The sequence below is a fragment of the Gymnoscopelus microlampas genome (assembly GCF_963454915.1).
Source record: "Gymnoscopelus microlampas genome assembly, chromosome: 17".
Lineage (NCBI taxonomy): Eukaryota > Metazoa > Chordata > Actinopteri > Myctophiformes > Myctophidae > Gymnoscopelus > Gymnoscopelus microlampas.
The window spans coordinates 23483983-23496170 of NC_139954.1; the positions used below are offsets into that span (position 1 = coordinate 23483983).

General features: G+C 41.8%; 1 protein-coding gene across 1 annotated transcript in view; it reads left to right on the forward strand.

Moving 5' to 3' along the window:
- The window catches only part of clybl (citrate lyase beta like), an 81003-nt gene extending 72158 nt beyond the window's left edge, over positions 1-8845 (forward strand). Inside the window, exons 7-8 of the mRNA XM_084084002.1 lie at positions 2030-2154; positions 5907-8845. Coding sequence (XP_083940128.1) covers positions 2030-2154; positions 5907-6002 — 221 coding nt within the window. The 3' untranslated portion in view covers positions 6003-8845. The remainder of the gene's footprint in view (positions 1-2029; positions 2155-5906) is intronic.
- Positions 8846-12188: the final 3343 nt, after the last annotated feature.

A 12188-nucleotide genomic window follows, 5' to 3' on the forward strand; every position in this document is an offset into this window, starting at 1 on the left:
GACTGGCCATGAGGTCTATTTGCAGAATTGCCCCTGTCGTCCAGTTTCCCCAGCAGCCCCCATAGCATAGAGCATAGCCCATAAGCATGTTGCTACTTACGCAATTTTCATGAATCTGTTAATAGTTGTCATCCATGCATTGGTTGTCCCACACAAAGTATCGCGAGGAGTGGACGGAGTAGAGCGTGATTTCACCCCACGTTGATATGTTTACAAATGGCTGGCTGGGAGACAGAAATTACGCTCTACTCCACTCCTCTCAAGACTTTGTGTGAGACAACCAAGGCATGGATGTATTCATGAAAAAAAATGCTCTATGCTATGGGGGCCGCTGGGAAAACTGGACGACAGGGGCAATTCTGCAAATAGACCCCATGGCCCGTCATTTGGGATCAATATAAGTAGGAAAAAAAGGTCATTTTAGTCGGAACTTGTCTTATAACATTTTGACCCATAATGGTAATTTTCTGTACTCTATAAGAGATCAATTAAACCTCAGTCAGATTTATTTTATTGCGCGGTTCATAATAATATTGTAACTCTGTTTTCAGAGGTTGCGATTGGGGATAATCTTTTCATTGAAAATAACTACTTATGTCATGTATATTTGATGTAGAAATGGTTTATTAGAGTGTGTTGATTATATAACTTGCTGTGAGGGTGTTTCTTGGGGGGTTAACTGGGGTGAGGGGAGAGGGCTCCTCTTGTTTCCTCTCCTTTCCTGGATTAACCACTTAAACCCCAGCATTCATATTCTGTGGGGAACATTAGCCAAAAATAGCTGATCTGCAAGCATTGTGGGTGTTTGACGAAGACATTTGGTGTTGATGGCAAAAAGCGGTCCAAGTACACAGCCAACTCGGGTCCAGTTTACTAAGTCTAGAGGGTTTAAGTGGTTAAATTCTGCTAGCGCAGGCCGCCTGCTCGGCCACCTTGAAGGATTTGCTGTCAGGAGACAGAGCTAAGCTCTAAACTGATGAGAACCTGCTGGCTGCCGCCAGGCCGTCGTTGTCGCCAGACGTTTCATAACCTTAACTTATCGCTGCAAGTTTGATCCGCAAATGTACACGGGATTATGTCTGTGGTGTTCGTCCAGATTTAACTGCTGTGAAGGAGCAGAGGGAAACTGAGGATTGTGTCAGATGGAGTCTGCCTTAACTCCTCGTTAGGCTCCTGTCTCAAATGAGACCCAGGTGACCGTTCCACCATTATCCGCTCAAAGGTTTGGAATGGAAGTCAATGGGGCAATGCATAAAATAATTTATGCTGGCGTCAGAAATTTGCGGTTGACAAGACCGATTTCTTCAAATTCATTTGTTTCTGTTCACGAGGTAATCCATATTTTAGCAAAGCTTAGGAAACGATGCGCAGTGAAAAAGTTAATTTGCTACTGTTTCACTGCAATTATTAAATGTAACAAAATTGTATCTTGTATATATTATGATGCTTGAATGTGTGTGTGCACGTTTACGTGCATCCATGTGTGTCCATATGCAAAATGCACTTGTGTGTGTGTGGGTGCATGCACAGCCTGGTTTCTCTCATGTCAGGGTCCTGTTCTAGATGGCGTCTGTGTTAGATTGAAGTGTAACTAAGCATGCAGCAAGGTTTCAGTGCTACAGCGGGGCCACACGGGGCTCAGAGGACAGCATAGAGGGGACACCTGATGTCACTTGTAATGCATAGTATCCTGTGGCCCTGCGGTGGCTCAATGACTCACCTTAATGCTGACTTAACACTTACTGTAGAGAGAGAGACACACACACACACACACACACACACACACACACACACACACACACACACACACACACACACACACACACACACACACACACACACACACACACACACACACACACACACACACAGAATACCTGCCGGCTGGAACCCAGGGAGAAATTACCCTCAGATAATCTAACTGTATTTCCCACAGCAATTGCCTCATGCTGTAACATATACTCTGTGTGTGTGTGTGTGTGTGTGTGTGTGTGTGTTGCGTGTTGCCTCTGGGTTTTGTTCTGTCTAGGTAAGCAGGTGATCCACCCTGGTCAGATCCAGGCTGTACAGGAGGAGTTTTCCCCGAGCGAGGAGAGGTTCCAGTGGGCCAAAGAGCTCATTGCAGCCTTTGACCATCATCAGAAGGAGGGGATGGTAATGTCAGCATATTTCACCAAGCAGTAATTTGCTGTCATTTTTACTCATTCTGCAGTGTTCATGGTTCCTGCTGACTTGCCTTTACTAACATGGATGTTTTGGATACAGTGGAAGCTCACAAATTAACCAAAAGACTAATAATAAAATAGTAGACAGATTTGTTCGGTAATTCAGATGTACAGTATAGATCAGGCTTTACGCTCCAGAGTTTCATCACTACGGTGCTGCTGGCCAGCTAACACACAGCAACAGCAGCGCAGCAAACATGTTACTACCTTTTTGATTCGTGAAGCCAGTTCCCTCCTTCTATTGATTGATTGAAATTGATTGATTGATTGATTGAAATTTGTATTAGGCAAAAGAATGTAAAACAACACAGTTACATTTATAATGCTTTTGTCTAAAAGGTCTGGCCAAAAAAGTCCTTGCGGGCTTGTTTCAGTCTATGTGACATTGAACGCTGGAAAAGCATCTTCTCCGACAAAGCAACTGCAATCCACGCAGAGAGGAAAACCATCCCAGCAGTCCTCCTTGATTTTAATGTCTGCCCTGACGTGATGCTGGGAGAACCCCTCCCTGAGAGAATGCTGAGAGAACGGAGACACAGATTTAACCCTAAATAATCAGTTGGTGTGTTTTTGGCCCACAAACCATGACAACAAAAAACTAATAAGAGTGTTCTGCCTGACACCAATGATAAGCTAAAACTGGCTCATGAAGAACAAGCAGAAGAAAAGTTGTTGGGTTATCACGCTGACACTGTGCTGTGAATTAAGCAACGCGGTTATCAACATTCAGGTTTTGGTATCCAGCATTTGATCATGTCAGTCAGCTATTATGGCAGTATTGTGACATCAGGCATGCCCCTATTTGGGCAAAATCATGCACTACTGTGACATAACCATTGCCTAACAATGTCAGCTGGTGCTGACGGAATGGATCTCCCTATATGGGCATAATCTGGGCACACACACCCACGAGAATCTTCAAATATTTGCGCTGACGTCTCACAGAATAAGCTGTTTGGCATTAGCAGAGAAGATTTGTCACATTTTTCATGGCCGCAACCCACATACTCGGCTGCGCTGATAATACAAATTTGGTTTGTTCTGTATCGTCCCTTTGTATGACATTTGGATCCCATCTGTCATTAGATCCCACTGCCCCGAGGAGATGGTAGGCCGATTTCAATTCATACATCAATTGTTCCAACAAAAAAGAAGTTTGTTTTCGTTAGCCTGGAGACCAGCCAAATCTGCAAGAGCTAGAAAGTGTCTGGCCAAACCAGGCTATGTTTTCTTTTGGTTTCATGTCGATCCCATAGAAACATGATCAACATGCCCACTCAATCACTGTGAATTTGCCAGGCAATAGCCTGGTCTATTCCCACATTGAGCCTATGGGGCTCAGTCAAACATTACACAGATGATGTGCTAGGGAGCTGGCAGCGTTAAATCCATTCCAAATCCAGTACAACGTTTTGGACATTTTGCGTTCAAACATACGCCCCTCCAGACAATGTCTACTGAGGTTCAGGCTTTCAGTGCATGTGTGAAAGCAGCTTAATATACATCGTACAGAGACAATGACAGCCTGCAGATGTATAAAAGATTAAGGTGCAAAGATTAAGCCTCTCTGGGACCATTATGAATCTGTCTGTTTTTCACCAGAGACAGCTTGAACAAAGAACACTCACCACATGTGTTTGTGAAAGGTAAAACAACGTTAAAGCCATATACACATTTGAAGAAATGATCTTGTATTGTTATTCTCCTCTGAGACTGTGTGAACGGCCTCTTGTAGATGTAATGCAATTCTGCTCATAGAATCGGTAAACTGAACCATCTCCTCCACAAAATCTAGCTTATCCAGGTCTCCTTACTACTAGATAAGCATCAGTTGTGCATGGTTCTTCTGCAGAGAGTGAGGATAGATTTTGGAGTCATTTGACTTTTATATGTGATAAATTTCTGCCTATAGTCATATTCATGAGTAACGACATTATGAGGTTGTCATTTGCAGTTGTATGGCCCACACATTTGTGTAACAAAAGTACAGGTACTGTGCTGTGTTTGCGTGCATTTGACTGTGTGCATTCTGCCGGGAGGACAGGAGTTGAACTTTCAATAAGCCTTATTGGCGTGTATGGGTCTTCACCTGGCTTCCTGTCCCTCAACTGTACGTGAGTCAATGTTATTGACAAAAAACAAGCGTAAGCACCACAATTTAATTTGCAAGAAGACAGACGTGATGTGGACAAGCTGGTGCAGTGATGGGCAAGGGGAACTTTTGAATTTGGTCCATGTGTCTGTTATCTTTAGTGCATTACATTTTTTTCTTTTTTTATGTTGGAACAAACTGCAATTCAACTACAATTACAATTCAAGGTACATTCATAATATATAATAATAGTCATTTACGTGTATACAGGCACTGTGTGTCAGGCAATTTTGACAGATGGCATGTTGATGACACAGGCCTTTCCTCCTTTGGGAGAATAAGACTGTTCCTTTGTGTACTCACTCGCACACCTCTGTGGTTCCACAGAATCTCTACTGTACACCCCTGTGTGTATACTCTCAGAGACAACATAGGAGGCTAGGGGGAGGTAGGCCAATTAAGTGTACAATATTATTGTTCCTAATTTAGTGCATGGTTGGATCCTGTGTGTGGAGCTCTGTGGGCTATCTGCTGAGGTAATACACAATCTGCCCACACCGCTCTCCCTGCCAGGCCTGCTCCCACTAAGCATCGCCCGAGGGACCCATCCTACCCATCCCTCTGCCACCAACAGCGTGTACTCTGTGTGACTGTGTGTGTGTGTGTGTGTGTGTGTGTGTGTGTGTGTGTGTGTGTGTGTGCGCTTGTGCACGCACGCACGCACGCTCGCTGTTGATGACAAGGATTTGAACAGAGAGCATGGTGGCTCGGGCATCAACTTAATGTTCTTCTCATGTTTAGTTTTTTTGTCTATGCATATTTGAACATGTTTCTATATATTTTGACTTTGCAGGACAGTTAGTAGTAGGTGGTAGAGCTTTTATATTATGTCATTAGACATACAGATATATTTGTATTCGTTTTTTGTCTATCTTAGTTTTTTTCTTTTTCTACTGCTGCAAATGTATGAGAAGTACTAGAACCCACAAATGTAATTCTTAACCTTAACCTTAAAAGGTGTATCAATAAAGAAACCTTGAACCTAGGTGAGGATGATCTGTTGAAGCTATTTAGTGTTTTCAGCAGATGCTGATTGTGTTCAAAGAATACAAGAATAATATAGCTAAATCATGTATTTAACAAAAAACTAGTCTTTGCTAATGAGATATTTTTTCAAGATTTCACTTTACACACACTTTACTTTACTGTACATCACCATATGCACACAAGGGATACTCTCCTTGATCCTTATATGAAAATCCTACATATTTTCATCTTTGCATGAATATGTTTGGGACAGTAATTTAAATGTTCCTTTATAGACTCTGAGTCCGTTGACCATATTCACATGGCAGCCATGTTGCGCTTATGTCATACTCTGGGGGGAGGGAAACCCCATTCCGACAGTGGGTGGGGTATCCCGCTCCATCCAAGTATGACGTAAAAGCAAAATGGCCACAGAGCGAATGGTCAATTTATGCTCTGGGAAATGCCTTCAGTTGAATCACCTGCATTTAACTCTGCTCTACCTTTCACTTGCTAATGTTGCTCTCTCTCTCTCTCCTCTGCTGTTCTGTGATCCTGTCCAGGGTGCGTTCACCTTCCGTGGCAGTATGATTGACATGCCCTCGCTGAAGCAGGCCCAGAACATCATAACGCTGTCTGCCGCTGTTCCGGGAAAATAAACCCAGAGAGAGAGACGGACGTGACAGGAGATCACATGACACCAGAATCTGTCAAAACAATGGGTCTCTTTAAGGAGAATACTGTGTGAGAAACTTAATGAACAATTCTGTCAGTAACAAATATAATGGGACACTGGAAACGGGTTGTAAACTTGTTAACAAAATGTTATATTTATGTTAATTGTGTGCTGATTCAGTTAATTCAGTTTTTAGTTTTTTTTTGTTTTGTCTTTGCTGCTAAGGTAAAAAAGAAAATATAAATGCAAATTCTATCATTTTCAATGAGTTAAGGACATGTAGCAACAATCAGACATCTGATGGCGCTCCTGTCAAAATGAAGTATCTGAGATTCTTCTGTGGGCACGGGCACTTTCTTGGCAAGCCATTTAATGTGCTTGCTGGCGTGTCATGTGGTGTGCGTATTGTGTTTTCTTCCAGTGTGTGTGTGTGTGTGTGTGTGTGTGTGTGCCTGTGCGTGCCTGTGCCTCCCACCTCTCCTGGGTCACGACGGATGCTCTCCCATCTCCAGGGTCCAGGCAGCTGAGCAAAAGGGTAAACAAACACAACAAGCCACTGTTGTCGTGCTATTCATCCATACCACGTTGGGCCCCAGCCTTAAAGCCAGGCCTCAGCGCTGGCCTCAGCCCCCATGCCCCCCCTGTCCCCCCTGCCCCAACTCAAAAAACATCAAAGTCCTGTTTGCTAAACAGCCTCAATGAATTTAGTTAAACCAACACGTTGTGTTTTTGTTTCAATCGAGCCATGTGGCTCTTTCTCCATCAGCAGCGTGCCTGTGTGGTTGCTGCACTACAGGCGTGTGGCACCAGACCTGCGGAACAGTGGCACATGCTGTAGCTTTGTCCTTTACCTGGTCCATCAGCGGGACAGAATTCTAAGTCTGTACAGTACACGCATCCTTCAAATTAAACCAAAATAACATGTTCCTGCTAGTTCCATTCAGCACAATTAATTCTTTTTTTCTGACTATCTGTGGCCCTGTAATTATTGACGTTTGTTTGGAGAAAAAAAAGGATGAATACATTGGAAGAAAAACGTCACCACCACACAGACCAGAGTCACGCATCATTGAAGTGCTTTTCGTGGTGCCAAGTTACAAATAAAATGACAATGTGTCTGGGTAAAGTGCTTGTGTTTGCCTGACTTTGAGAAACAGTGAAGTGGGTGTGATACTGGAGTGGGACAGATTAGTGGCCATGTTGCTCCAGCAGACCACGACCAACGCTTTGTCTCTCTGACTGCGGATGGGAGGATAATTGGGGAGGTGTTGAATGGTTAATAGTGCCATTGGTGACCATGGTAATGAAAGGCACTACACCACTCCACCCCACCCCACTCTCGTTCCTCTCTCTCTCTCTTTCTGTCTCTCTCTGTGTACTAGTCAGGCTACTGTATGATCTATTGTGTCTGGAGCAGGACTGCGGTCTGTGCCAGGCCAAGCCAGACAGAAAAGATCGAAACCACTCCTGCGTCCAGCTAAAGGCCAAACAATAAGCAGCCTCCTTGGCACTTGGCCACGTATCCCTCTCTAACCCCTGGTTCACTTTTCTCTCCTGCATTCATGCCCAATTTTAAAATGTATGTTTTTTGTTTTTAGCCCAGTCCCGGCCATTATTTTACTATGAACTTGATGCAAAGTGGGTTACTTTGTGAGACATTTAGTTAAAGCCTCAAACAGTGTTTCGGAAGAGCGCAAGTTCTGCGGAGTGTTATGTTTCAGAGGTTCCATATTATGTTGTGGTGTGAATAATTTAAACTGTGATATATGTACAGCATTTATTTTCCGGATTGAAACACTTGAAAGAACACATGAAGTAATGATTATAAGATAGCTTTACTTTTATAATTGTACATTCAGGTGGATCTTTGTTCTATAAGCATAGTATAACCCCTTAAAAGTCGGGAAGGTGATGTGGTTCAGAGTGAACAAGTTACACAAGTCAAAGCACATCATTAGGCTAAATTGTATTGAAGAAATTGTATTACACATTGGCTTTCATTAATTTATCATTTAAAATGGCATTTTAGCTAATGTTTCTGAGCCAACAAATCAAACCATTAATTCCAATTTGAACTGATCCTTGGACAACTGTCAAACCAAACAATCATCTGTATGTCACATGCAGGAAAAGGAAAAAGAAAAACCCATCCGTCAATTATTAAGCAACTTGAATCGGAATTATTAAAGGAATGTGTTTATTTCCTAATTCAGATTCATAGATTCAGAGTTAAGATACATTATTCTAAACAAAGTTTTTGATGCTAGTGACAACTTATTGATCAGATACTTAATAAATACAAGGGCTTTAAATTAAGAACAAAAGTCATGAGATCATGTTCAACCTGTTGTCCCCGTGTCATACATACAGTTGTAGTTGATATTAACAACACATTTTATAGTTCTCAACACATACTGTGACTTTTCAATACATTTCACAAAACAAAGTTATGATACAATGAATCTTTTCGTGGTTATAGGCCTACTCTACATGCAAGAAAGTCATGTGACCCAAAGAGTCCTTGATGTAAGAACATTTGCTTTGTAAAAATGTGCTACATAAATATAAACATAAATGATGTTACATCAGCTACAGTGTAGCCATGGATGAGGTGACAAGTGTGTTACCTTGCTCCAACATGTGCTAAGGAGAATCCGCTGATTGGGCAATATATCATCTTAAGCCCTTTCCTGGAGCAACAAACAGGTGTCATAAAAAACATGCAATTAAATATACAATCAAATACTTGACATTATTCCGAAATTGATCATCTAGGGATGATTAAACAATGTTTTTAATTGATCATCTAGGGATGATTAAACAATGTTTTAAATCACATCTGAGTGTAGTCAGTTTTTCTTTGAGACCCTTTTGGGGTTTATTTTCCCTTAAAATAAGTTGAAACCTTAAGATGATACGCCCCCCCCCCCCCCCCCCCCCTTAAGCTTTAGTACATCTCTCCACTGAAACTTTTTTGTTTCTTTCTTCTTATTAAAATTATACTGTTTCCGTTCAAATTCACTGATTTAGGCTACACATCTAGTTTCTCTCTTTTCGTAGCGTCTCAAGATAATTGTAACATTATATATCGGGAGAAAAAAGTCATTGATGTGAGTGACATCTTTGTAGATTAGTGGAATGTTTCTTTCTTTGTCTGCCTCTGCTGTGTAATTGACATTTCTATTTAGTGTGTAATCTTTTGAGTCCACTCGGCAAATTTATTTAAATACATTTCTCCGGTATTCCCTGAGAGTAAATTACAATTAACACGATTATAACCTCACAAAATTGTGACGGGAATCAATTAGGCTGCAAGCACTATTTCACAGCCCCGTAATGTGTTGGTGAAGATTGCTTTCATAAATTATGAGGTACAACGCATGCGGAGAAAATGCATGTATGCAAAACACTGTCAGAGGAAAATTAAAACGAAATGTTTTACATATTTTTCCATTAATCTAAATGGGACCCGTGTGGCAAAGATGGTTTTATTCTTCTAATTCCTCGCCCGGGGACGCCCAAATAATGACTTCATTGTTTTAATAGTGTGCTAATGACAATATATGACAAACTAATTTCAATGGAAGATTATTTCGGAGCAACGAAACCTTGCGTTATTGCAGATATTCGCCGTTTGAAAAGAAAAGTGGTAGGCTATTAGGCAAAATTGCTTAAAAGAAAAATGCGCATGGAGTTTGATCAAGAAATAACAGAAATGTTTTTTATTTCAATAGGCTATTTTATTGATTGTAAGTGATCAGAAAATCTCCAATTTACGTACACTTCTGTGATATATAGGCCTAGACATATTCAAGAAGCACTTTTTTTTTTTTTTTTTTTTTTACAAACCTTTAGCTTATTACTCTATTAATAATGATTACTTTTCGACATTTCGTATTCTGTATAGACAGGGAACTGTTTTAATATACAAATATTTTATTCAAAATAAGAAGGCCTATATTATAGGAAATTAATTCGTTTCACTTTCCTTTCTTCTGGAATGAAAACCATATTACTTAACCATATTGAATTTTAAACTGCAAAACGAGTTAGCTGCAATATAGAATCAACACACTAACATGCCCTAATTGAAATATTTTGTAAGAATGATACAGGTTTGTTATTGCAACACAACACGTTCTAACTTGTCTGTTTAGTAATGCATGGTTTTCCCCCCGTTTATTATTTTACACAAAATAACACCTATCATTTTGAATTAGCCAACCAGGTCATACTGTCAACGTTCTCATTTTTTGCTCACGTCATATTCCTGAATACAAATAAACACTTGGATAGGCCTATAACTTGTGAATGTGCACTTTTTTTTCCTCCAGTAATTACAATTTACATTTAGCAGACGCTCTTATCCGGCTTTACAAGTGCAAGATCAGAGTAAATGGCATGAAACGCATCTTTTCCAGTGGTGATGGGCACATGACCGCCCATGTCCAGCCTCTCTTTCATTCAATTTGCATGCCGACTGGTTGAGTGATCTGGCACATGTGGACCATTACCAACTTCATTTGAGAAGATCTATTGTCTGACGGTTCGTGACAGTCAGAGGGAGCAGGACACACGAGGACAGAGACCATTATGTCCGGGGCATGGCTGTCTGCTCCTGCCGCCGGCCTATATATACAAAATCCTATGTGTCCTAAAACTCCTAAAGTCATCGTGGTGGGATGCATCCATTTGATTTCTGTGTAATCTACCACTAGACCTATACAACTGGTTCGGGGCCTAACTCGGCCTTGCACGCCTGCGTTGGATCGTTTGCGCAAGGATAGTTGTTCTCAACCTTTTCTGTATCAGGGCCGGAGGGCCCACTTGAAAATCTTTCATTCACGGCCCATCCAGTCAGTGACCACTTAACACGGCATGGCAGCCGTGCATTCTCAGAACATGTTAATGGATTGTGGAGCAACATACAGTAGTGTATCACAAAGAAAACGTTTTAAATAAAAATACTATGTCATTTAAAAAATGTTTTATGTTATATTATCATTAAAAGTGGTTTGCCAGTTATTTTGGGCCCCACTTGCAATACCCTCGCGGCCCGGCCCACTGGTTGAGAATCACTGCGCAGTGCGCACAGTGTCCTTTAGCCTTGCTTTAGCTACTTGGGCCTTGTCTGGTATGTTGAAACAATTCTTCATTGTCAGTGGAGTTGCTTATCGACGTGTGAAGTTCTTGGGGAGTATAGACTGGAATGGTCTCTCTCTAGTCTACTCGGCCGGCCCCCGGCCGGGTGCTTTGGGGCTGACAACCTCTACTCTCTTCTCCTTAACGGGGACAGATCAAAGGCTGACCCGGCCCCGACGGAGACCCACTAAAACCCGGCCGCTTTTGTCTGCTGTTGCTAGGAGGCTAGTAAAGTGAGGCAGGGTGTCGGGGCCATAGTAATGAGACTCGTTACAGTGTGACGGACTGACTGACGAAGTCGCTCCAACGTTTCATTTTTACGTTGTGGTTGTGGTGTCAGTGGTTCTCAACCTTTTCAGGCCGCGACCCCCCAAAATAATCATATTTGAACTGGGGAACCCCCCCACCCTGACAAGCACTTGGAACACACACACACACACACACACACAAAATCACGTGGGGAGTCCCCCGGGGTCCAGACCCATAGGTTGAGAACCACTGGTGTTTAGAGCTGTAGGCCTATTGTATAGCCTACTGGTTTTCAGATCTGGCTGGGCCCACATCTACTACTGGAATATGGCTATCTATGGCCAAGGGGTGTTTATCGATTGATTTACTTATAGCCAACTACCTTCATAACCTAATTAGATTAAAGTCTGTCCCGAACACTACATGGAGACTTTAGGCGGGGAAAACATTGAGGAAGACCGACTGTGATGTGTACACAGTAAAATCCTCACATTTTGTAATTGTTTAGACACATTTTTAATTTCGAGAAAGTAGTGCCATAAAAGGGGGAAATTAAATATATGACAGTATGAATGAGAACTATGAGAAAAATATATATAGGCAAAGGTTTTCTTTCTTGAACGTCTTACCATATTAGGCTATATAGACTATTAAACAGTAGGCCCATACGAGACACTTATGACGGGACAGGGGCGCTTGCAGCGTGCGTGTTTGTTATTCTGTTCCACATGCTGTTGCGCGCTACTATAACGCAGTAAACGCACCAGACAAGATATAT